We start from the raw sequence: 23,439 nt of genomic DNA, 5'->3' as shown, positions 1-23,439 counted from the left end.
CGGCCACCCTTTTCGATTTTCCAGCAAACCGGCAAAGCGATGGCAGATGCCACCACTTGGGCTTTGTAGCCCATCATCCCAGGAGCAAAACCCAACCAACCTTGACCCCGTTGGACCACCGTAGACGACGAATCGACGTCGGGAAGTTTTAGGCACCCGCCGGCTTTGTGGGAACAATTGACCATCTTCCGTCCACTTTTGGACTTCGTGGCAGGTATGAAAGTTGCTCCATTCACTGAGATCTTCATTTCTGTGAAGTTTGAGAATTTTTTAAAATAGTTGAATTTTCCGGCGAGTCGGGGCGGCCGACCGCCACCCGCGGCGGCGCGTGGCCAGTGGGCCTCCAATGCTATTTTAAGGCTATGTCGAATGTCTTGAATTCAGTTTTGTTATTTGAATGACGTAGGTTGATCATTGGAACCTAAATTTGTTACGATACGTTACTTGATAAAAATGTGAATCGACGATCCGACCGTTGGATCATCACCAAAATTGGATACATTATAATACGTAATATTTAAAGATCATAGGAATTTATGGATCGGGAATCCGACTTACGGATCTTCCTGAATTGGATTTGTAAGTTAGTAAAATAAATGTTCACGGCCACTTGTTTTAGGCAATTGGCGGAGATCTGACCGTTGGATCGTAATGAAATTTTAATATGTTATTCTAGAAACATATTGTGGATCGTTGGGAGTTGCGGATTGGAAATCTGATATGCGGATCTTCCGGGTCAAGTTATACAGGGTTGTAAACCCTACCGTCGATCTTTGATCGACGGTTGACTTGTGGTCAATGGGTCTCAAACTATTTTAGAATGTCGTTGAGGTTGTGTTTTATGTGAATTACATATCCTACGGATAAGAGTTCTGAGATGTGATTTGATAATTGGTCACAGGGACCAATCATTCAGGACGCCTCGATACGTGCACTAGAGAATCATAGCGTGGACTCCTGGTGAGTGGATATTTTCCTTTTTATCGTACATATTGTTGAGAGTTCTATCGACACTTTTAAATTGATTAGGCATATTACTTTCATATATAATTATTGTGAATGCTTGAAGTACTATATGAACTACGAATGACTTGATCCCTGTCTAGGGTACGTAGGCAGTCTAACGAGACGTTAGATGCAGCCATAAAATATTTGAGACAAAAGCCTTATTTGAGAAATTGAGTAATGCGAAGGAAATTGATAAAGACACGTTTTAGTTTTGTGAATCAGTTAGTTAATTAGTGTTAATTGGGTTATTATGGATAATTATCCCTGAAAATAAGAAGTTCGGGAGTAGAGCATTATTGATATACATTTCACACTGTATAGTTTATAATTGAAAATGCTACAACATGGTTGAGTGTTAGATTGCATCATGGTATCTTCATATGTATTATACTTTCATATAATTATTGGGAATGCTTTCAAGTGCAAAGGTGGACGCAGGACACCCAGGTAAGCTTCAGGTGAGTACATGTTGATGTTAGTGATAGTAGTGAGTACGATTGTGTTGAGATATAGTATAGCTCATAAACCTGCACCCCGGTGTTAGTGCTCCCGCCCGTGGCCAGGGCACAGTCCTTCACGTGATGTTCACCTCCCGCACCTTACGCTCACCTTGGATTCAAGGTAGGTGCACAGTCCTGTCGTACAGACCACTTTAGGTGGTTCCGACTCGTAGGCGACCCGCGATTATTCGCCCAGTCTTCACGTGATCGTAGCACTTGAGCGTATTTATTTACACCCAGTCCTGTCGTACAGACCACTTTAGGTGGTTCCGACTCGTGTGCAGGTATACTTATTGAGCTATTGGCTAGCCAGGATTGATGAGATATGGATAAGTCGTACAGGTCACTATAGGTGACTCCGACTTATATGCTAGCCATGATTGATGAGATATGGATAAGTCGTACAGGTCACTATAGGTGACTCCGACTTATATGCTAGCCATGATTGATGAGATATGGATAAGTCGTACAGGTCACTATAGGTGACTCCGACTTATATGCTAGCCATGATTGATGAGATATGGATAAGTCGTACAGGTCACTATAGGTGACTCTGACTTATATGCTAGCCAGGATTGATGAGATATGAATAAGTCGTACAGGTCACTATAGGATGAGATATGGATAAGTCGTACAAGTCACTATAGGTGACTCCGACTTATATGCTAGCCAGGATTGATGAGATATGGATAAGTCGTACAGGTCACTATAGGTGACTCCGACTTATATGTTAGTCATGATTGATGAGATATGGATAAGTTGTACATGTCATTTTAGATGACTCTGACTGATATATCACCTTATATTGATTTAGTTCATTTGGCCTACTTATTAATGTATGGTGGAGTTGATGGTAAACCGTGGTTTTGGTCATTTCTGAGTATGGTTTGGATATAGATATATATGTTGTACTATCTTATGGAAAGTGATACGGGTTTTACATTTAGGGGCATTACTTTTAGAGAGGTAATAACTTTGGGAAGCTTGGTTTTATTGCTTACTCACACCTTCTGTTTGGTGCCCTCCAGGTTTTAGCTGCTGAGTTTGTATCGACAAGAATCTGTGGCAAATCTTAGTATTGATGGATATTTCTGAGGGTATGATTCTTACCCACACTACTGTACCTTACTTATGCTCTGACATCGCGTGTGAAATGGGTTCGCTCCCACTCGTAGCGCACTTTGGTACTTAGACACTTTTAGATTCAAATTCATTCACTTTTTTCTACACTCTATCACATTTTATGGCTTCGTCACCGTCCAGGTGTCGACCAACACAGCTCGATTCAGGGTCCAAGTGGACTTTCTGGGTCGGGGTGTGTCATCGGGCCCCTAAGGGGGGTGAATTGTCACATCCCGGCCCGGAGGGGATCACTTCCCGGGCCCGCTCCACCACCGTAGCACGATATTGTCCGCTTTGGGCTTACCATTCCCTCACAGTTTTGTTTTTGGGAACTCACGAGTAACTTCCCAGTAGGTCACCCATCATGGGATTGCTCTAGCCCCCTTCTCGCTTAACTTCGGAGTTCCTACGGAACCCGAAGCCAGTGAGCTCCCAAAAGGCCTCGTGCTAGGTAGGGATTGGAATATACATATAAGGATCACTTCCCTGGACGATGTGGGATGTCACAGCTGTGTATTAGTTTATTTTATTTTGAGTTTATTAAATATCAACTCTGTCTTTTATTAATATTATTTTTAATAAATTAAATTAGTAATATCATGTAATTTTATAATCGTTGTACACATTTTTTTAGTCGATTAATACATGTGTAACCACCTATAGTAATTTAAATAAACATATATATATATATATATATATATAAATAAGTAACATATCAAATTGTTCAGATTAATCAAGGGAAATCTCTTTGTGCAATGTAAAAAATATTAGTTTTCTTTAATTACTATATATAAATGATGAGCTAGGGCTCCTCACAAAATTTAATTAATATGTTGAAAAATTAAAAAATAATATTGTGATAAACTACAAATTTATTGTACACTCATCTTGTACATGTCCTTGTATAAGACTTTGTAGTGAGATATTTTTTTAATATAGGAGGTATGTCTCCACGCTTTAATTGCAAAACTAATTTCTTTTTCCATGCAGTCTTGATATCGTATAAGGTGGCAATGTACTTTTGGCCTCCTGGATCAAACATTATACCAAAGTAGAGCCAATAACACAAAACAATATATCTATGGGAGTTAAACTCGGATTGAAGTTTCCAAACCTTTGCTCAATTTTGACCAGACCAGCCCCTTGAAGTTGATAAGAGCAATGAGATATAGGTTCTTCCATTTTTCTAAATAAATATGTATTTTCCATATCTAGCTAAACATTGTAAGTGGACTTATAGCCGAGAAGAACAATAATATATTTTTTTATGAAAAAAAAAAGCTCATAAAATCAATGTTGGGATGCATAGGAGAACTTCTTGGCAAAGGACCTTGTTCTCTTTTCTTTCCTTACCTCATAATTTTTTTTTTTTTTTCTTAAGAGGGGACCATCTGGTTACAAAGCTGCCGTAGTCCACTTTTTTAGGGGTTGAGAAAACTCATAAAGATATTTCAACCTTCTTTTGACTACTATAGTGTTGTTTATCAGCATAAAAAATCGAACCCTCCCAGATACGTGAAATACAAACTTGACTTTCACCTCAATTACTAGATCACCTCGTGATGGTTACCTCATAATTATATTGCAATGTAGGCTTCAACGCGTATCTTATAATTTTATCTCTTTAAGCTGACTTTTTTTTAATTTTTTAATTTTTATCACTCGTGGTACTTACTAGAAGGATTTGTTAATTATTTAGCGTCTGCATGAGTTTTCTTAAACCTTTTTTCACACCACGTAATTCAAGTATTGTTTATGGTTCTCTCATCTCATCTCAATTATTTATTGAAACACATGCATGCCACTTCACTAAAATGTTGATATACATCCCATTAATAAGACCTTAAAACATACTTTTAATTTTTTTGTCAAACATTTTCAGGTACGCTTTTAGTTATTTGAAATAGAATTTCCGTCATCAGTCATAAAGTTTAATGATATTTTTCTTCATTTATAAGTTAAAAGTTTTAGAACCGATTTTCTTAGATGGCGATTCCAATACCAAATTATGATTCCCCTTGTGTATATTAACCCAAATCCACATCCTTCAATATTGTTATATAAAAAATTAAGAAACATGCTAGTATTTAAGTTGTCAATAAGGCGTAGCACTATTACATGTAGGCTTGGTAATTTTTTTGCATGACTTATAACCCAACACAAAACGACAGAAAAATAATAGATTTTGGGACAACCAGTTAACGAGTCGAGTTGTTATCGAGTAACCCATTAAGGATTTGGGTCGTTATCGGGTTACACATTAAGAGCCCGTTACGAAAACGGGTATGACGCATAAACGACACGAACATGATCATTTGTCAGGTCTAGACATTAGACATGATAATTTCTTACATGCCTCATAACCCGACAAGAACACGGCCCGTTTGTCAAGTCTAGATATTGGGCATGGTAATTTATTGCATGACCCATTAACCGACACAAAGCGTCACGATTCGTTAACAAGTCAGATTGTTATAGGGTCAAACGTTAAAAACCCATTAACGGATCAGATCGCTATCGGATTACATATTAAGAACTCATTAAGATAATGAATATACCACAAAAATAATACGAACATGACAAATACAACTCGTTTGCCAAGTCTTTTACCTGCATGCCTAATTTCGTGATTGTCACATGAAAATTAGACTTCCATGCATTGGCAAAAGTCATTATGATTTTGGAACGTAATCAAATATGGCCATGCATCATGAATTAACAATTATTTCGTTTAATCTTGTGACTTGGCGCCCCTGCATTCACATTAGCTTTACAGATATAGAATCATTGATTCGACATTTTTATATGGAAAATCATGATCTCAACTAGGAAATTTAAGCCAGGTTGTAAAATCGGCATCCAAATTCTCTTTAAACATAATAATTGTACGTGGGGTTTGTCTAATAATTATTTATTTTTGTTAAAGTTTGAAAATAAGGAAGGGAAGATATAACTTTATTCCAATTAACATGACTCGTGGCTAAATTTGTCACTTTAGTGCTTGACACCATCTAAAATACAGTCTGCGATATTCTTAATTTTTTCTCTTTTTTTGGTAATCGGCTTCTCATTTCTTGCTTTCAGAAGCACTTTTTCTAATTGAAAATTCCCTTGATTTTCTAAAGTAGATACATAAGGTCAAAAGCAACTTGTAGCTAGTCATGGAGTTTGCAAAAGTCGCTTTTTTTAACAGCACTTTCTATTCCATTTATGTTTCCTACTTACTCTTAAAGGCACACATGAAAATTGAAAACGAAGACGAGTGAGTGTTTGTGTTGTATTGTGTTGTTTGCGTGTTCGCACTTCACACCCTTTAATTTACAAGTATAATTCTTTTGTTTAATGGTACGTAGGTAGAATAATGTATTATTTTTTGGAACTGTTATTAACCGTCAAAAATTTCATTCTATACTTTTAACAAGTGTATTTTTTTTTAATATAGAAAGTTTGGAGTGTAAAATGAGATTTTTGGAGTACTAATAACAATTTTTTTATTTTTTTTATTTTTATAGATTTCATATAACTTTAGCTTAACAGTTGCTTAACTTGAGCTTAATTGGAGCTTTAGTTTTTGAACTAAAAATTCGTGAGTTTGGCCCTTGCACTGATAATAATGAAGAGTAATGATCATTTTGCCTAACTCCGTTAGAACTTCCATCTATTTTTGATCCTTGTAAACCCTTTACTTTGGATGAAAGCTGTAATGGAGTTAGCGAAGAGATTAATTGCTTCACATTATAACAAGTTCAGGGACCTATACTCATAAATTTTTAGTTCATGACCAAATCTCCAATTGAGCTAAAGTTGATGACCATTACTCCAATTATCTCCATATGAACACTATAAAAAAGTTAGATTATTGTATGTACTATCATTTACTGTTTAAAATATTGGTATCGGTTCGATATGTAAATTTGTAGAAATATTAATGAATATCAGATATCAATTACTTTCCATGAAAATGGTTGCTAAAGAATGTAGAAATTTACATGAAACTTTAGGAAATGTCATATGGCAGTTTGTCATATTTATTTATCTAATATGTCGAAAATATCAACGAAATCTGACAATCTTAGTCGAAATTTAAGAACTTCTTCGATATGAGATGAAATTTAGATTTCACCTCTCTTTCCACTCTTATTTTTCCGATATTTCAACAAAAATATCTTGAAATTTTGATTCTAACATATCTTGTATATGACGATCTAAACTACATATTAATAGAACCCTCATTGTCAACCAAACCTTCATAAATCAAAACTAAACATAAATAAAAAAAATTATAGGCAGTGATGTAGTTGCACACAGCAAAAATTTTGTTTTCCTTTTAAAGCCTCACTTATTCTAATATATCTCAAATTAAAAAAAAAAAAATATAAACCTCTCTTCACCACCCCCCCCCCCCAACCCCCGCGGGGCGCGCGAAACCCTCTCCCTTTCCCCATCCCCAATCCATGTTCTTTTTCACTTTCTTCTTCTCTCTCCTTCCAAAATTTTGTCGTTTTTTAAAAGTTTCACCTAATTGTGATTCTAACATGTCTTTAATTAAAAATTAAAAAATAAACCTCTCTCCCTTTTCTTCCTACTCCCACGTTATTTTTCACTATCTTCCTCTCTCCCTTTTAAAAACAAAAACGTTCCCTTTCACTATCTTCATCTCTCCTTCATTTAAAAAACAAAAATAAAAAATATTCACACACTTAGGCCTGATTTGGTACTGAGGTGATTCTGAAAAAAGCTGGTATCAAAAAAAGCTGGGAGCCGTTTTTGTGTTTGGTAAACATTCAGCTTCAGTTTTTTTTCACAGTTTTGGGTGAAAAAAAAGCCAAAAACAAGAAGCTACAAAACCTAGCTTTGAAAAACTGGCTTTTTTTCACATCTGTTTTACATAAAAGTTTACCAAACACTATAATATTACTTTTTTTTTTTTTTTTTCAAAAGCACTTTTACAAAAAAGTTTACCAAACACTTTGCTGCTTTATTTCACAGCTGCTTATTCTCACAGCACAGCAGAAGCAGCTTTTTTTCAAAACACAGCAATACTAAACCAGCCCTTAGTGTGTTGGCACTTGGCAGATGCTAATATTCATGAACATATCCAACGATAATCACTAACTAAACACAAATTTTGCTGAATTATTCTTAATAATTGTATATACATGAGTGTTTAGTTTACATATAAACATAATATATTTTAAAATAAAGCGCACACCATGACACCATGTCTCTCGTAAACATGGCGACCTCCAAAAGTGGTGTCAAACAGTGGCCCACAGATCACAGATGGTGTTAAAAATCATAAGCCACATAAACCCCAAAACGCAGACGCTCCGAACGCAAAACGCTGCCGGAAACTCCCCAAGGTCACATCTTCATCCTCAGGTACTTCCTCCTCCTCCTCCTCCACCCCTCGTTGAAATCCTAATTTCTTTTCGTCGATTTCAATTATTTACTTTGCGCAGCTGGAAACAAATGGATTTAAATCCCCAAATATGATGTGTTAATCGACTGAATTGGAATTCTAGGGTTCATCCATTTTTTTGTTGATTTTACTTTTTTTTTTTTTTTTTTGTCTTTTTCTCGAGAAGAAAGATTGAAGCTTTATTGGAGATATGCATGAAGATTTATTTCTTGAATTGGGTTTTTAGGGTTAGGGTTTTCGCATAATTGCATAGATTTACCTAAATTGGGAATTCTTCAGAGTTATTTTGCAGGCTTAAAGCTTGTTACTTGAAAGTTGAAATCTTTGGTATTTGAATTTAAATTGTAATGGGATTTCAAGTTCTATGCAAACATTGACCAGAATTAAGTTATTGTGGTGTTTTGGTATCAATGATGTGTTAGGGTTTCTAATGCATCCATCCTTGTGAATTGGAGATTGCAGCATTTGGTGATAAATGCAGGATCCGAAGAAGCCGCTGGCCGATGAGTTTTCGACTCCTAAGCTGAAGAAAAAGAAACCCTTGACCCAGAAGGCCTCGTTGTTTCCGCAACAAGGGAACAATGCCAACGGGACTTCTCCACTCCCAGTAAAAGCAGGGCATAAAGGAACCAAAAGAAACATGAAGAATGAAGTTTCTCCGTCGTTCCAGCAGCAGCCAGAGAGGTTGAGCTCAGATTCGTTGCCAGATTCCTCCCCATCTGGAAGCGGGTACCGTGCACTGAGGCTCAAGTATTTGCTGCTGGAGGAAGAGAGCTTTGCGTTGGGGAGAGATCTGAGAGAGATTGAAGATGAGGTCAAGACCCTCGAGGACGAGAAGCATGCACTCTTGGACAAGCTTGTTGTGCTAGAAGGCCTTGTTGATCCGTCGGAATTGCAGCCGCAGGGGTTGCATTTATCGTAGTTTATCTCTCGATATCGTTACCCGTTTTTGTGGTTAAATTTGCACACTTGTAAATTGCTAGATGTGTGATCTCAAAGATTAGAGGATGGCCATTATGCCAACTTATTAATGTTAAAACTTCTTTGGCATACTTTGATGATCGAAAAGATGAATGAGACTGTCGGCCGGTATTGTTTTGGAGCTAATGTTGCTAGTCAGAAATTTCATTTGTCAAATGCAGAAATTTACGTTATGTAATTCACACAACCGAAACATGAAAGCTCTGTTGGATATAGAGAACGCCGGATGAAACTCTGTTGGATACGGAGGAAGCGAAAACAAGCAATTTGCGTTATAACAGAATGTAAGTCACAATCCAGAGTAAATATTTCTTTGATATATGGTGTAACACTTAAATCTCATTTCAACCACAAAATTTAGAAATAATCTGATAATAATTCAAGCTGCGAGTGCAGAAATTGTAGGTAACCTAGGATTTTAATCTTTATTCTGCATTGGCTTCTTAGTGTGTAAGGTTTCTATTATCTGTAAGGATAACAAAGGTTCTAATCTAATTTTCGGGGCGGGTTGTTACCTCAGCAGCCCTGAGTTTGAATGTGCAACTCGGACAACCAGGGGGCTGGTAACTCTTGATCGTCCACGTACCCACGAAAAGAACCCGAATGCATATCCCTTCGCTGGTGGAGCAGCCACCTTGAAGTTTACTGTGAACTTTATCTTCTGGCCGAACCTATTGAAGATTAATCGATTTGGGACAATGGTAACATTGATTCCGATGGGTGGGGACACCGCTGCTCTATAGATACTCTTTGGCTTCCCAACATTGGTCACTGTTCTAGTTACCGAGAAGTTGCCTACAAGATATGGCACTGTGATAGATGGATAGTTCAGGTCAGATGCTGTTCGGAATGCCTGCTTACATGTACTATTGTCTCGTGTGATTTGGTGGACTGCCTTCTTGTCATAACCAACTGAACAAAGGAATTCTACGTAGTCTGCTGAATGTGCGTCGTAGACAAGACCTGGGTCAAGGACTCTTTTCGGGTTCACAAAGCCTGAGCCATAATCGAATGCGTTGCCCCTTCTTCCTTCAGGGTCCACTAGGATGCGTTTGTAGTTCTTATCCAGAAGTGTAGCTGTAAGTTCCATTCGTTGTCAGATTCTTCGATACAATCGTAGGCACAAAATTGATGATTGGAAAACTATCTGTTTGAGCTTGCAAGTTTATTGTTGTTTCAGCTAATGAAATCTTACCTGTAGTCATGATTGCAGATCTAATGGCTGCTGGGGACCATGATGGATAAACGGCTTTGATCAAGGCGGCGATTCCTGTTACATGTGGGCAAGCCATGGAAGTACCAGAAAGAATGTTGAACAGCTTATTCCCTGCTGCTGGGGACCAAGATGCTAGTATATTTAGTCCAGGAGCTGTGACATCGGGCTACAAAGCAAAATAGTTATAAGGCTTTCTATAACATAGAGATAGAGCATGAAGATGTGGAACTCATTGATTACAAAGCCGGTACATTGTGATTTCTGACCATTAGTTATAATTTACCTTCAAAATCTCCGGTGTCAAAGAATTGGGGCCTTTTGAAGAAAATGCTGTAACACGAGGTGCAGGTTTCAGTCCCAGTATAGTTTTTGCAGGCAAAATTCGTGACTTGGGTTTTCTGTGCACATCGGTCGAAATCAATTAAACAGAAACTCAAATACAGAAAGTTTGAATGTTTTAGTTTATAAGACTAACCGTGCACGTATAATGTAAGATAAAATTTGATGCCCTATCCTCTGTCCAACGATAGCAGAAGGGATAACAAATGGGACAGCAATATCCTTATCTGCATCATCAATGAGAACCATCCCGACACCACCAGCCTTTTCCACTAGCATACTTTTAGCAAGCTTTGACTCCGTTGAACTCTCAGCGTGTCGACATACCAGAACCTTCCCTCTGGCCTTGGTTCTATTCAAGGAACTTTCTAAACAGTAACTGCAACACAAATTGTAGTAGAGAAAGTGTGACTTTAAGTATTCCCTATGCATCAACATCTAAATAGAACTCAATTCCAAGTACCTTTTGATTCACCTGGATTGATACGGAGTAAAATACCCTGCATTGGCTTCAGAGGCAGAAATAATCCTTGCTGAGGCTTTCATTTCGAAGAGACTGAGACTTTCACCCTAATCAAGCATTCAGAACTTATAAGGCTTGCGAAAATAATGCACAAATCTTTTGAAACATAAGAAGTCAGAATTACCGTGAAATTAGCACCATTTTCTAGTATGATATCAGAAGTGAAATCCCTATCCGTTGAACTTGCACCAACAGTGAGCATCCATGGGGCTAAATTAGTTGCAGAACCCGGGTTTCCTTCATTTCCAGAAGAAGCAACCACTAGAATTCCATGCCTAGCAGCATGAAATGATCCGATAGAAATGGCGTCACTGAAATAGTCTCCCTGAGGAGCATCAGGACCTAGAGACACAGACATGATGTCAACCCCATCTCTGATAGCATCATCAAATGCCGCTAGTAAGTCAACGTCATAACAACCAGAGTTCCAACATGTCTTGTATACTGCAATCCTAGCCATTGGTGCCCCTCCTCTTGCCCCTCCAGCTGCCAATCCCTTATAAGTCATGTTTAACACGTACCGACCAGCAGCTATAGAGGCTGTGTGACTGCCATGACCTGAGCTGTCCCTTGGTGACCTGAATGACACTGTAGTTGTTGACTCTTCCTCGGCTTCATAACCAGAATTATAGTATCGAGCACCAATCACTTTCCTATGGAAAAAAGTTTTTAACCATTTGAGATTTACCAATTGTAAATGTCCATTAATTAAACTAAACAATCCATTCAAACCATGAAACAACCTGTTGCAAGTTAAAGCGGTGAATTTTTCTCCTGATTCACAACGCCCCTTCCATCTAGCTGGCACAGGAGGCATGTTGGCATCATCAAAACTTGGAGATTCAGGCCAAATTCCTGCTCGTGACAGTGAATAATCGTATTATTAAGGAAAATCTATAATTCCCTTTAAACAATTAGTCCATAAATAGCTTCAATCAGACCAAAAGCATTCATGTGTACAGAAAGCAAAAATTATGGGGCCTGTTCATACCACATGAGTCATGTGAGAGGAGATAAGATGCCTTATATAATATAAACAAAACAGGGGAACAAGTCAACAAATGGGCAATGAATCAATAGTTGACTGAACAATACTTGATAGAGATTGTTCTATAGATCCAGACGCACAAACGAAAGAGTAAATTAGTAAAAATTAACGGTAAGAAAAAGAAAAAAAAAGTGAACAGAGCTCAGTCCTTACCAGTATCAATGAAACCAACAATGACATCAACTTGATTCTTGGTGGAATACCCAATAATCTCCATGGTTTCTTCACCCAAAAGGCCCATGAAATCCCAGGAATGTGTGGTGTGCAAGCTTCTTTTCGAATTGGGGAAAACCGAAACAACTCCCGGCATCTCTGTCAATTCAATTAGCCATGTTTTAAATCACAAACGCATGATTTTTTTCTTCTCACGTTATAAATTTATAGTTACTTGAAGTGGTATTGGGGAACTTACTGGAAATTTGGAAAGCTTGGAGGTCAGTCAACTTGGCTGCAAAACCTCTGAAGCCATGTCTGTAACTGTAAAGGTGAGATGCCCGAGCTTCCTCCATGCTGTTTCAACACCATTGATGCAAATCACCAACACAATCAGAGATGAGCAAGCGACCCCAGATCAGAAATACACACACACATATATATTTGTGATCTTATTTAAATGAAAGAAAAAAGGAAGGGACTTTCTGAAAAACTGACCTTCCAGTATGCACAAAAGCAAGCATTTCATGGTTTTGTGTCAAAATTTCATCGGGGTCCTCACCATTTTTGCTTCCCATATAAACTACATACACCTAAAACCCAAAAAAAATAAAAAAAATCTCACTGAAAACTACCAAAATAGAAGAAAAACGTAAAATTAAAAAAACCCAGAATTTATTTTACCTTGGATGAAAGGCAAATGCTAATTTCAGCAGCAAGAACATATAAGAACAGAAGCAGAACGCTGCTGATTCTCCCAGTGCAACAAAAAGACCCCATTTTTCAAGTGCCCCACTTTTTTACACCTTTCCCAAAGAGATATAAATATGAAGAGGGAGCCAAACAGTTGGATAAGAGAAAGAACAAGAAGAAGATGTTTTTTTTTATGAAGAGGGAAAATTCTGGTCCTTTTTTTAACAGAGGGATTGATTGCCGTTGCAACAATTACCCAGTTACAAAGCAACCGCCGATGATTATGAAACGTGAAGGCAATATTAGTGACAGAGGTGAGAGTGTAAAGAGAGTAGGTGAGCGGTGGCAAAACTAGAGAGAGAGAGAGAGAGAGAGAGAGAGAGGTGATTGTGGTTTCGCTCCACAGTTTGCACCCAAAAACCAACCTTAAAAAGTGAAACCCTGAAACCCGGACCGTTAAAAAAGCGATCTTTGGTAATCAAAAGAAGGAATAAAAAGCCGGCAAACATAGCAGTTGGTGGAGCACTCAAGCAACTCACTATATGATCATCACGATTCACATTGTTTAGCATTTTAATGAAGGGCATGCAGTTAAGAAGAGACTAAAATGCTTTTGTAAAACTTTTCGATTTCCGAAAAAGTTAATTATCGTGGTGAAGCAATTAATTGGTCTTATTTTAAGTAAAAATAAAAATGATCGGGATGTTATTTGTGGTGTGTCTTGATGAGACCATATCTTATTTGTAGACATGCTCAACTGCTTGAGTAAATGATCTATTTGTACAAATGTGATGTGATAAATCAGTAAAAATAGGCAGATGTGAACGTAGCTATATTGCCAAAGCGGATGTATTCTTCATATGTGATTGAGTTTGAATTTTTCTTTCCAAAATTAAGTTAATTTAAGATAAAGTATCAGTAGATATAATCCGATGAACTTGTATTTATATTTCACTTTAACCTTCAGCTTAGTTTCTTGACTATGTTAATTGCCTCATGTGTTGCACTTTAGTTCTTCTGCCAAGTTTTTATTCCTTTTTTACCATTTTATTGTACTCAAATTTACAACTTTGCAAAATGTAACTTTATTGGAGGAGTAAAGTGAAACATGATTTTAGGTTTAAGGATTACGGCCATTATTAACTTTTGAATAGATCAACTATCGATCTAGCGTCTACAACAGCAAAATTCTCATACCAAAAAGGAGTCCACAAAACTTAACCATCATGCAGTGATTTAGTGGTTGAGGACGAACGTTAAATTTGTATTTCACAAACTGCGTTAGGGTTAGATTCCTGGCATTAATGAATCACACGACGATGGCATGAGAAAGTTGAAATACCTTTGTAAATCTTACCGGCCCTAAAAAAATATAGATTGTAATAATAAGGCCACAAACTGGTCCTTTTTTTTGAAAAAAACAAAAAAAAACGAAAAACACATCAAAGGCGATTTCATCATCATTGTAACCAACTTCTTCATGGATTTCATGATTATATTATCTCTAAGATTTTAACACCCGTGACCCTTGAATTACTATATAAAATTATACGAAAATCATGAATTATTCAACCCAATTGGCAACTAGAACATGCTTGGCCAATATTATTTATTTATATCTTATCTCTACTAATTAATAAAACACTCATTGTCAACTAACACCTTATGAAATTACCAGTTTAACTCTTTAATTAAAACAGAACATGAATAAAAAATATGGGGCAGAAATGTAATTTCACACAACCAAATTTTGATGTTTTTTTTTTCAAAACTTCACCTACATGTAATCCTAACATATCTCTAATTTAAAAAATAAAATAAAATAAAAACTTCTCACTCCCGCATTTCTTTATCACTCTCTTCCTCTCTCCTTCTATTTCAAAAACAAAAATAAAAAATTTTCTCACACACTTTGTGTGTGCCCATATGCTAGTCTATTAATTAATAAAACATTCATTGTCAACCAAAATCCTATGAAATTACCAGTTTAACCCCTAATTAAAACAGAACATGAATAAGAAATATGAGGTAGAAATGTAATTTCACACAACTAAATTTTGTTTTTTTTTTTAAAGCCTCACATATATGTAATCTTAACATATCTCGAATTAAAACTAAAAATTAAAAATAAATAAATAAATAAAAACTTCTCACTCTCACATTCTATATCACTATCTTCCTCTCTCTCCTTCTATTTCAAAAAAAAAAAAAAAAAAAAAAAAAAATTCTCAGACACTTTGTGTGTGCCCAAATGATAGTATATAATTAAGTTAATGGGGTTTTTTTTTTTTTTTTTTTTTGAAGCCAGTTAATGGGGTTTTGTTCACGATGTAAACTTGTCATGGCAGTTCTCAACTAGTTAATTAAAAAGCATTGGTGGAATATGTAGATTAACGTGCCTATGCTGCAATGTTGTGCTTCTGAAGCTTCTTTTCTGCTGAGAAAAAGGGTTGGAATATATAAACTGCAGAATAAACCGAGCCAATTAGACACAGTACCTAAAAACGGGGGAATTATATAATTTATATCCCCAGATTATGAATTATTATTATTTTGTTTGAAAAATCTGGCAAACGAGTCATGTTAGTCGTGTTCTTCGTTTTCATTTCATATTATCTTAATGGATAATGTCGTGTCAAACTCATTATCTTAACGGGTTTTAACAGACGATCCGGTAACGATCCCACTCGTTAACCAGTTGACTCGGAATATATTATTTTTATGTCTTTTCGTGTCGGGTTAACTACTCATGCAAGAATTTGTCATGCCTAGTGTGTAGACCAGGCAAACAGGTCATTTTTGTGTCGTACTCATTATCTTAACGTATGACCCGATAACAACTTAACTTGTTAACGAATGACCCGATAACGACTCAAATCGACAACGACCCGATAAGATTACTCAGTGTTGTTAGACCGAAGAATACGTTAACGGTCTTATAATTATGTATGAAATTTCTTGCTTCATTAATTTATATGTGACTTTTCCATTAGGACAATCAGCAATCTGTAGAAGTAAATATTTTTTACTGGTTGAAAATGTTGATCAATTGGACGGTGGAGTCGCACGTAATAACAAAAACATTCATATTGTACCATGATAGGAATTATTCATTCCTCTGAGGGTCCAGATATCTCTTTCAGCTTCTTCAAATCTCATCTGCCAAGTAAACCAGTCAAGTACGGACCCAATGCCTAAGCTGTTGAGGATGATTTGCCTTCAAAGAAATACCTACCTATTCATTTCTTACTAAACTCAACTAGGGCTGCAACTGATTCATAAAATGAACTTGTATGTAACGAGGTGTAAATATGTTCGTCTTCATCTCTCATCTCTTGATAAAGTTACGTGAGAAGACAAATCAAGGGTTAGGACACGCGGCAGGCAAGGCGGAGCTAGAAAATTTTGTGGGTGGGTTAGCTAAAAAAAATACCCCAAAATCAAATGATATATATATATATATATATATTTTTTTTTTTTTTGCTACTTGCATATTGTATGTAAAAATTTATTGTGGGTGGGTTAGCTAAAAAAATACCCCAAAATCAAATGATATATATATATATATATATTTTTTTTTTTTGCTACATGCATATTGTATGTAAAAATTTAAGTTTAACTTCTGTATTTGAAGTCTTAAAATTTTCTTGGTATGAACTCAATTAAGCTTCGTATTTGCATACCGCAAAAATTACAATGAATCATCAAACTTACATATATTTAGATGCAAACACAAGAATAAGATAGAAAACTTGACATCTCAATTACAAACACACAGCTAGTACAAAGCAAAACAATGAAAGTAGATGTAAAGGCAATATTTAAAAAAAAAAAAAAATTGATTGAAACTTATATAAAGCTCGCTGAATCAAAGCAGAATAATCTTGAACAACATGGTATCACAATTTCCATGATAATTTTTATATTTCTAATTATGCTACATACTCGCTAGGCTAGTATCATTAAAAAATAATTCTTTTTGCATATTTTTTTGTCTATTTTATTAGACTATGCAGTAAAATATATATACAATTATACATATTGCCACAAACTTTCCCTGAGTTACAGCCCACCGTAGCCTTTGGTGTGGCTACGCCATTGGCGGCAGGTAAGTTTCTATCATCAACCATGTTCACAAGTTTAGGCAATCAATCCAAATTGAAACGAATCATAATCGAGAGTTAAAATTGGAAACTTCACCTAACTAATTGCTCATGCAAAGTTAATCATGATGATTTGCAACGGTAAAAAAAATCCCACCACAAGCATGCCAATCGTGTAAAGCTAGCACTTTACTGTGAGTTTAGTAATGATAGTGATTAACATCATGAGTAATTATGACTATGATGAATAAATATTACATAATTATCAAATGATAACTTAACATATATGATTTCGTATCCACCATTATTGCTTATGATCTTTTCCAAGAAATTAAGACTTGGAAGACATCGAATCTCAAAAGGTGGTAGACAAGGATAAGATGATTGTCAATTCACTAATACGGCAAGCAATTATGTTAAATCCTATTGCGTGTTGCTGTGCTACCCTTATTCCTTCTCTCTCAACTGAACAAACGATACGATGTTTACAACGTTGGAGTGGTTCATTCATTCATGCGAGATTTTTATATATTTCCATGTCAGGTTGCGAGTCAACAGAGTGTTCTCACATGGTAAGTGAGAAAAGAAAAAAAGTGATGTATCGCTGTTTTACACTAGAGTTTTTCTTGTTCATCAATAATAAACTAGCTGCATTTTTCTGGCATATTTTGAAGTGCCGAAACCGTAATGTTATTCATATCATATTTTTATACAATTTTAGATGACATTTGATGTGAACAGCCACATCATTTGAATTAACCAGATTTTTTAATTTAGTTCATTATTTAATAAATTAATAATTAAGAAAAACTAGTTAATTAAAATGAAAATTGTGGTATACGAGGAGGAGTATTTCTTATTACTTTCCTTGGGTTTTGCAAAATTTTCAAATGATATGAATGTCCACATTAGATGTCACCTAAGATGGTATAAAAATGTGGTATAAAAACATGATATGAATAACATTACTCGTGCGGAAATATGGATCATAGTGATATCATAGCTTGACTTATACTAACAATTTCTTTTAATGAATTGGTGAATCATAGGATGGGAAATGGGATCCTCTCTGAATTCCTTCTTTCGGATTCTCCTACAACACGTTTCTGTTAAGAATGAACCTCACATTGATGAGAGGATGGACCTTGCATGTGTTTATAAGAGGTAGACTACTCCCCATATTGCAAATTGGTTTTATGGTGGAACCTTAACTTTCTTCATAGTATCAGAGCAAGTTGTTGTTGCACATGTGAAGCTCAACGGCCACACGTGCTCCATGTCACTCGAGTTGTGTTGTTCAATTCTTCTTATTCTTTCTTCTTTGCAGCGATGATGCCGTCGTGTTTTGCGACATCTGCGCCCCTCTCAACCCTCCCGTTGCCAACAACATAGCAGCTTTTTCTCATTCCGATGGCATCATGGTCATCTGATCATTTTCCTAGCCATTCGACTTTCAATTGAACGAACATGATTAAAAGATATAGAAAAGATCCTATTACGGGAATCGTACAGATTTTGGTGTGAAATTCTATAATATCTATTTAGCTTTTGGGGGAATAAACTTTATTGATTGAAAATTACAAGTAATCCAATTAAAATTAAAATAAATAAAAAGTTTGAAACATGACAGTGAAGAAGGCACGTGAACACGTACATAAAGCAAGTCCTTTTCTTCATCAAGGTGAGCGGCAGAAAAAGACAAGGATTGTCCGCTCTTATATTTTATATTATTATTTATTTTTATCTTATTATTTTTATAAAAAATAATATAAAATGTTAACGTAGCTTAAACGTGATCATACAAAACAGGAACACACGAAAAGGCACGGGAAGTGGAATGGCAGACAATCTGTGTCTCAGCAAAAATTGCTAAGATATCCGTACGTGTTGATAATATAGAGATAGTTGGCATCTGATGTTGAAAAAAATAGGGAAAAAAAAAAAAAAAAAACAAAGAAGGAATGTGAGAGAGAGAGAGAGAGAGATAGCAGAGCATCAACTGGTACAAATAAAACACAAACAGAACACCAGCAAAGAAGGTAAGCTCTCCCCTCCCTCACGTCTCATATTTTCCTCTTAATTTTCTGTAATAATTTTGTTATCTGTTAAGTCGTCACTAATGAAATTCCAATTGGGTTTTCAGTTCACTGCAATTTGCATCTGCTCAAAAATTCAGCTCAGCTTAATTGTAAACATAATCCCTAAATTTTGATGTGCTAAAATTCACGTTTAATGCAGAAAAGTTCTTGTTTACATAAGTTGCATGAATTTCTGTTCAGATTTCAGTCACTTGGGAAGAAGCTTTCTATAGTACTGGACTAAAAGCTCTTATCTTTCCCTTTTTTAATTAAAAAAAGATTAAAAATTCTCATTTTCCGTGTGCCTCTTGCACCAAGTTCGATCGCCTATGGTACATTAGAGTAGTTTAGAATATCGCATTGTTGAGCAGAAAGAACAATACAATTAATGTCTAGAAAACTATGAATTGGGTTATTTCTAATTTAGTGTTGGCCTCGCGATTCAATAGATAATTTGCTAATGAATGATTGAGATGTAGCTAAAAAGCTTCTCATTTGGCTCTAGATATTCTTCTAATTAATGACATTTTCATGAGAGTTATTTTGTCAAAGCTAGAAAGCCATACACAGAGACCACAGAAAGTCCGCAATTTCGGGTAATGAGGTTATCTAATTTTGATTGAATTTGTGGAGCTTATCCACAGAAGAATGCATTAGTTTGAGTTTGTTTAAGTCATTCACAAACTTGTGCTACTGAACTTATGCAAATTATGTTGCCGCGATAAGTTGTCGTGAATGCTGCACAAGAGGGTAGCAATCTTACTTTGTGGGAAAACACCTGTAAACTAGTGATGCAAAGCTGCTAATTTTTTTTATGGCTCTTCACATTTTCAGTAACAGAAAGAGAGAACAAGAAAGAGGAACAAACTATGGCTGCGACCGTGTTGTTTGCATGCCATTCCAATATAATTGTAAACCACGGCTGTAGAAATGATTATCTGTCATTACGCAAATCATTCTTGGGTGTTGGACACAGAATCCTGGATCAAACCATTGCCAACAGAAATCAAAACCATAACAGCTTTCAAAAAAAGAAGTCATCTGATAGGTTTTCCGTTTCTGCTGTCACCAAAGGTTCTGCAAAATCAAGCAAGTCCGATGAGAAAATCCCCCCTTGGGCTAAACCAGATTCGGACGAGCCCCCTCCTTGGGCCCAGAATGAAGGCAAGAAAGATGATTCACAAGAGGGATTTGAGATTCCCTTTTTTGTTTATCTGTTCGCCTCAGCAATCACTGCAATCGCTGCGGTAAGTTCCCTCTTCCAGTCCCGTTGAAACCATGTATGCCACCCCTTGATCTGTTTTATAACTGGAAAAGTAATGTTGGACTGCAGATAGGTTCTGTTTTCGAGTATGTGAACGAGAAGCCAGTCTTTGGAATCTTGAGTTCAGACAGCATATTTTATGCTCCAGTGCTTGGAGTTTTTGCATTTACTGGCATCCCCACTTCTGTAAGCTGTTCTACTTCTTTTATCTTTTTTATTTGATTTGATTTGTTCAATCTGTTTAACTACTGTGCTATGCCAAACCACTGAAAATACGCTTCAATGGGTCAATAACCTGTGCGATGGTCCTATGGATGATCGTGTTTGTGGATGATATAAACTCAATCCCCTTGTTGCCTTCATAACGTGGATGTTGAATGCAGGCGTTCCTGTGGTTTAAATCTGTTCAAACTGCTAACAAGGAAGCTGAGGAGCAAGACAAGAGGGATGGCTATCGATAGGGTAAAAAACAGCACCTTCAATGTTCTAACCACCACACAGACTTATCTCAACAGGCATATTTCATTCTTTTTCGTAATCCTATGTTATGGTCTTAGTTATTTGATTTTGTTTAGATAAGATACAAGTTAATTGCAGTCCACACAAAGCTCCAAAGTCACTCGCAAAGGTAGATGATACCGATTATTCTCCCGTTGTTTTCTTGATTCTTTCCAGGAAAGTGGCATGATTGATGATTATATATGTTGATCTTGTCTCATTAGATGTACCTGATGGTTACTGTGGTTTTAGTTATTCTAGTCATACAGGACACTTGTGAAATAAACCATGCAGATCACACATCGCAGTCCTAGACATCTCATTTTACTAAATCGAACTCTTTGAATAGATAATAGTTTCAAATTCAGGATTTAACCAATTGCATCTTGTTTCTTCGGATTTAAGCATCGAATACCTTGGTGAGCTTCATACATTCAATCCGGAGAAACCAGCATGAGAAGTATAGTGTTTGCCTATGAAAATATTTGTTTCGATCTCATAGGAACACAATTCTCCAGTGAAACATATCATCTGTTGTAGTTACCTGCAAACAAATGAATCTCAAGTGTATAAATGCCTCTGCACATACCTAGCATGAAAAGAACTATCGAAACTTTCGACAGAATGGAATTGTAACCTTACCCTTGCTTTGCAAAATGGCTGTTTCCACGACTCAAATCCGTGACCTTTTGGTCACAACTCTCTTTGAATATTAGCAGAAAGCATGAGATGTGACAAGTACATAGGTTTAAACGTTTGGCTTCTGTGTCTTCAACGGAACCACCTAGGTTTTTTTTGGTTGGTTTTCGATCATCAAATGTGGGAGCATAGTCTTTGTCTTTGTCTTTGTCTTGTCTTTCGAATTATAACACCACGTGTTCCTCCGAGCTTGTGGAAAATTGAAGAAGCCACACTCCCCAAACCCGATTGCTGCGCTAAAATTTTTCCATCTCTTTCCCATGGATACTTCTCATCAAACACTTGAAACCCCGGTTGAACACAAGCTTCCCGTAACTGACGATGAGAATTACACGAAGACCGAGCAAGCGCAGAGAGCTCAGTGGCTCAGAGCTGCTCTTCTGGGAGCAAGCGGCGGGTTGCTGTCAACCATGTCGCTGATGCTTGGTGTTGGGGCAGCTAAGGTAGATCGTTGGACGATGATCTTATCCGGCATAGCGGGAGCTGTTGCAGGAGCTTGTAGCATGGCTGTGGGGGAGTTTGTTTCAGTTTCAACACAGAGATATCGAAAAGACTTCTCTTTTAAGACAGAGCAGTTTAAAAACTGAGATGGGTAAGAAAGAAAGGAATGAAAAATCTAACTTAACCATTTCAATTGAACTGACTCCAAGAGTACTCCCATCTGGAAATTCACCATCCAAGCCGCCAGAGCAGCCGGAGAAAGCGAGGAAGATTACTGCCGTTGAGATCACACAAGTTAGTGAAGGGGAGGAGTCATTGCCGAGTCCACACAAGGCAGCATCTGCATCAGCCTTGGCATTTCTGTGCGGCTCACTTGTGCCTTTACTCTCAGCCGTGTTTATTCCTCAAAATACTATAAGAATCGCGGTGGTTGTGATGGTGGCTTCAATAACTCTGGCTTTCTTTGGCGGCGTGGGAGCTCGTATGGGTGGATCCCCGGCCATGCCATCTGCATTTAGGGTTTTAGTTGGAGGGTGGTTGCCGTGGCAGTCACTTATGGCTTGCTTCATGCCATATGAAAAAAAAAGTCCCAACGAAAAGGACTGATAGTTTCTGTATCCAGAATTTACCACACAATATATATAGTTATGCATATATTTATTGTGCAAGTCGAGAAGATCTTTCGGCATCCCAGTCGTAGTTAAAATTTCTCTCGTGCAAGTCCGGGTTTTCATAGAATTCTCAAGGTTGAATTTAGACTTTTTTGTCTTGTTAAATAACAAATTACAAAGAATGATGAATGTAATCAAGTTTAGAGACGTGAGATTAAATTACATAAAAGAATAAATAAATTTCTTAAACAATTCCAAGTGGATATTGTTTAGAGCGATGTAATCTGGGAAACAATGAACCTAATTACGAGAAATCAGACTAGTTATAAGCTTAATTAGCTTAATATATGCATAAACTTGTCACGCAAGATGTAACAAGTTTGGATCCTCTGAAAAACTTACTCCAAGAAATTCGGGTAACGATTCCGATAAAATTGGAGCGACACAGATAAAATTCGCATGCCGTTTTGAAAAGAAATTCGGATACAACTAAGTAATGTCAAAGCTTGACCAAATGTTAGAGATGCAGTAGAGACTTGATAATTTGGTAAGGTACGGATAACATTTCTTGGAAAATGTTAGTACTTTTACAATTTAGCTGCAAAAATGCATGCTTGAAGCTGCTTTATATTTGTTTATCGTCAATGTAGTTACGCCAACATCTTGATCATGGACAAAACGAAAAAGAGGAAATCAGTCTTCCAATGCCGATTCTCCAACAATTAGATCGCTTCGATCAT

At 36.6% G+C, this 23,439-nt stretch overlaps 3 protein-coding genes and 1 pseudogene across 6 annotated transcripts; 3 read left to right on the top strand and 1 right to left on the bottom strand.

The window, feature by feature from the left end:
- Positions 1-7,838: 7,838 nt before the first annotated feature.
- On the top strand, positions 7,839-9,159 carry LOC137747176 (uncharacterized). Of its 3 annotated transcripts, none has more exons than XM_068487221.2 (2): positions 7,839-8,012; positions 8,515-9,159. In XM_068487221.2, the coding sequence occupies exon 2, from the start codon at positions 8,528-8,530 to the stop codon at positions 8,972-8,974; it is 447 nt and encodes a 148-aa protein (XP_068343322.2). In that variant the 5' UTR covers positions 7,839-8,012; positions 8,515-8,527; the 3' UTR covers positions 8,975-9,159. The 3 variants fall into 3 exon arrangements, with proteins under 3 accessions (XP_068343322.2, XP_068343321.2, XP_068343323.2); XM_068487220.2 differs by having other exon boundaries at positions 7,872-8,012; positions 8,508-9,159; XM_068487222.2 differs by having other exon boundaries at positions 7,880-8,012; positions 8,475-9,159.
- Positions 9,160-9,332: 173 nt separating this feature from the next.
- Positions 9,333-13,547, bottom strand: LOC137747175 (subtilisin-like serine-protease S). Its single transcript, XM_068487219.2, has 11 exons — positions 12,997-13,547; positions 12,811-12,905; positions 12,572-12,669; positions 12,313-12,471; positions 11,855-11,966; positions 11,236-11,764; positions 11,064-11,158; positions 10,725-10,967; positions 10,533-10,647; positions 10,229-10,415; positions 9,333-10,110 (listed from the first exon to the last, which is right to left on the bottom strand). The coding sequence occupies exons 1-11, from the start codon at positions 13,090-13,092 to the stop codon at positions 9,545-9,547; spliced, it is 2,295 nt and encodes a 764-aa protein (XP_068343320.2). The 5' UTR covers positions 13,093-13,547; the 3' UTR covers positions 9,333-9,544.
- Positions 13,548-18,990: 5,443 nt separating this feature from the next.
- LOC137748406 (uncharacterized) lies at positions 18,991-21,177 on the top strand. Of its 2 annotated transcripts, XM_068488551.2 has the most exons (4): positions 18,991-19,147; positions 20,021-20,433; positions 20,520-20,636; positions 20,834-21,177. In XM_068488551.2, the coding sequence occupies exons 1-4, from the start codon at positions 19,024-19,026 to the stop codon at positions 20,909-20,911; spliced, it is 732 nt and encodes a 243-aa protein (XP_068344652.2). In that variant the 5' UTR covers positions 18,991-19,023; the 3' UTR covers positions 20,912-21,177. The 2 variants fall into 2 exon arrangements, with proteins under 2 accessions (XP_068344652.2, XP_088543911.1); XM_088687785.1 differs by lacking the exon at positions 18,991-19,147 and having other exon boundaries at positions 19,154-20,433.
- Positions 21,178-21,311: 134 nt separating this feature from the next.
- On the top strand, positions 21,312-22,759 carry LOC137746686 (vacuolar iron transporter homolog 4-like; annotated as a pseudogene).
- Positions 22,760-23,439: the final 680 nt, after the last annotated feature.

This window comes from Pyrus communis, chromosome 2, assembly GCF_041283825.1.
Source record: "Pyrus communis isolate YQ-2024b chromosome 2, ASM4128382v1, whole genome shotgun sequence".
Lineage (NCBI taxonomy): Eukaryota > Viridiplantae > Streptophyta > Magnoliopsida > Rosales > Rosaceae > Pyrus > Pyrus communis.
Note: the sequence above shows the minus strand (reverse complement) of the source record. Positions and strands in the feature narration are given on the sequence as shown.

What these genes read in the sequence shown, in the direction of transcription:
- LOC137747176 (XM_068487221.2), top strand. Translation starts at nt 8,528, where the DNA reads ATGCAGGATCCGAAGAAGCCGCTGGCCGATGAGTTTTCGACTCCTAAG.
- LOC137748406 (XM_068488551.2), top strand. Translation starts at nt 19,024, where the DNA reads ATGTTGAAAAAAATAGGGAAAAAAAAAAAAAAAAAACAAAGAAGGAAT. An exon ending in CAATCACTGCAATCGCTGCG is followed by an intron (nt 20,434 to 20,519) that starts GTAAGTTCCCTC and finishes GTTGGACTGCAG; the next exon opens with ATAGGTTCTGTTTTCGAGTA. An exon ending in TTACTGGCATCCCCACTTCT is followed by an intron (nt 20,637 to 20,833) that starts GTAAGCTGTTCT and finishes TGTTGAATGCAG; the next exon opens with GCGTTCCTGTGGTTTAAATC.
- LOC137747175 (XM_068487219.2), bottom strand. Translation starts at nt 13,092, where the DNA reads ATGGGGTCTTTTTGTTGCACTGGGAGAATCAGCAGCGTTCTGCTTCTG. An exon ending in CCAAGCTTTCCAAATTTCCA is followed by an intron (nt 12,472 to 12,571) that starts GTAAGTTCCCCA and finishes TTGAATTGACAG; the next exon opens with AGATGCCGGGAGTTGTTTCG. An exon ending in TGTTGGTTTCATTGATACTG is followed by an intron (nt 11,967 to 12,312) that starts GTAAGGACTGAG and finishes TGTCACGAGCAG; the next exon opens with GAATTTGGCCTGAATCTCCA.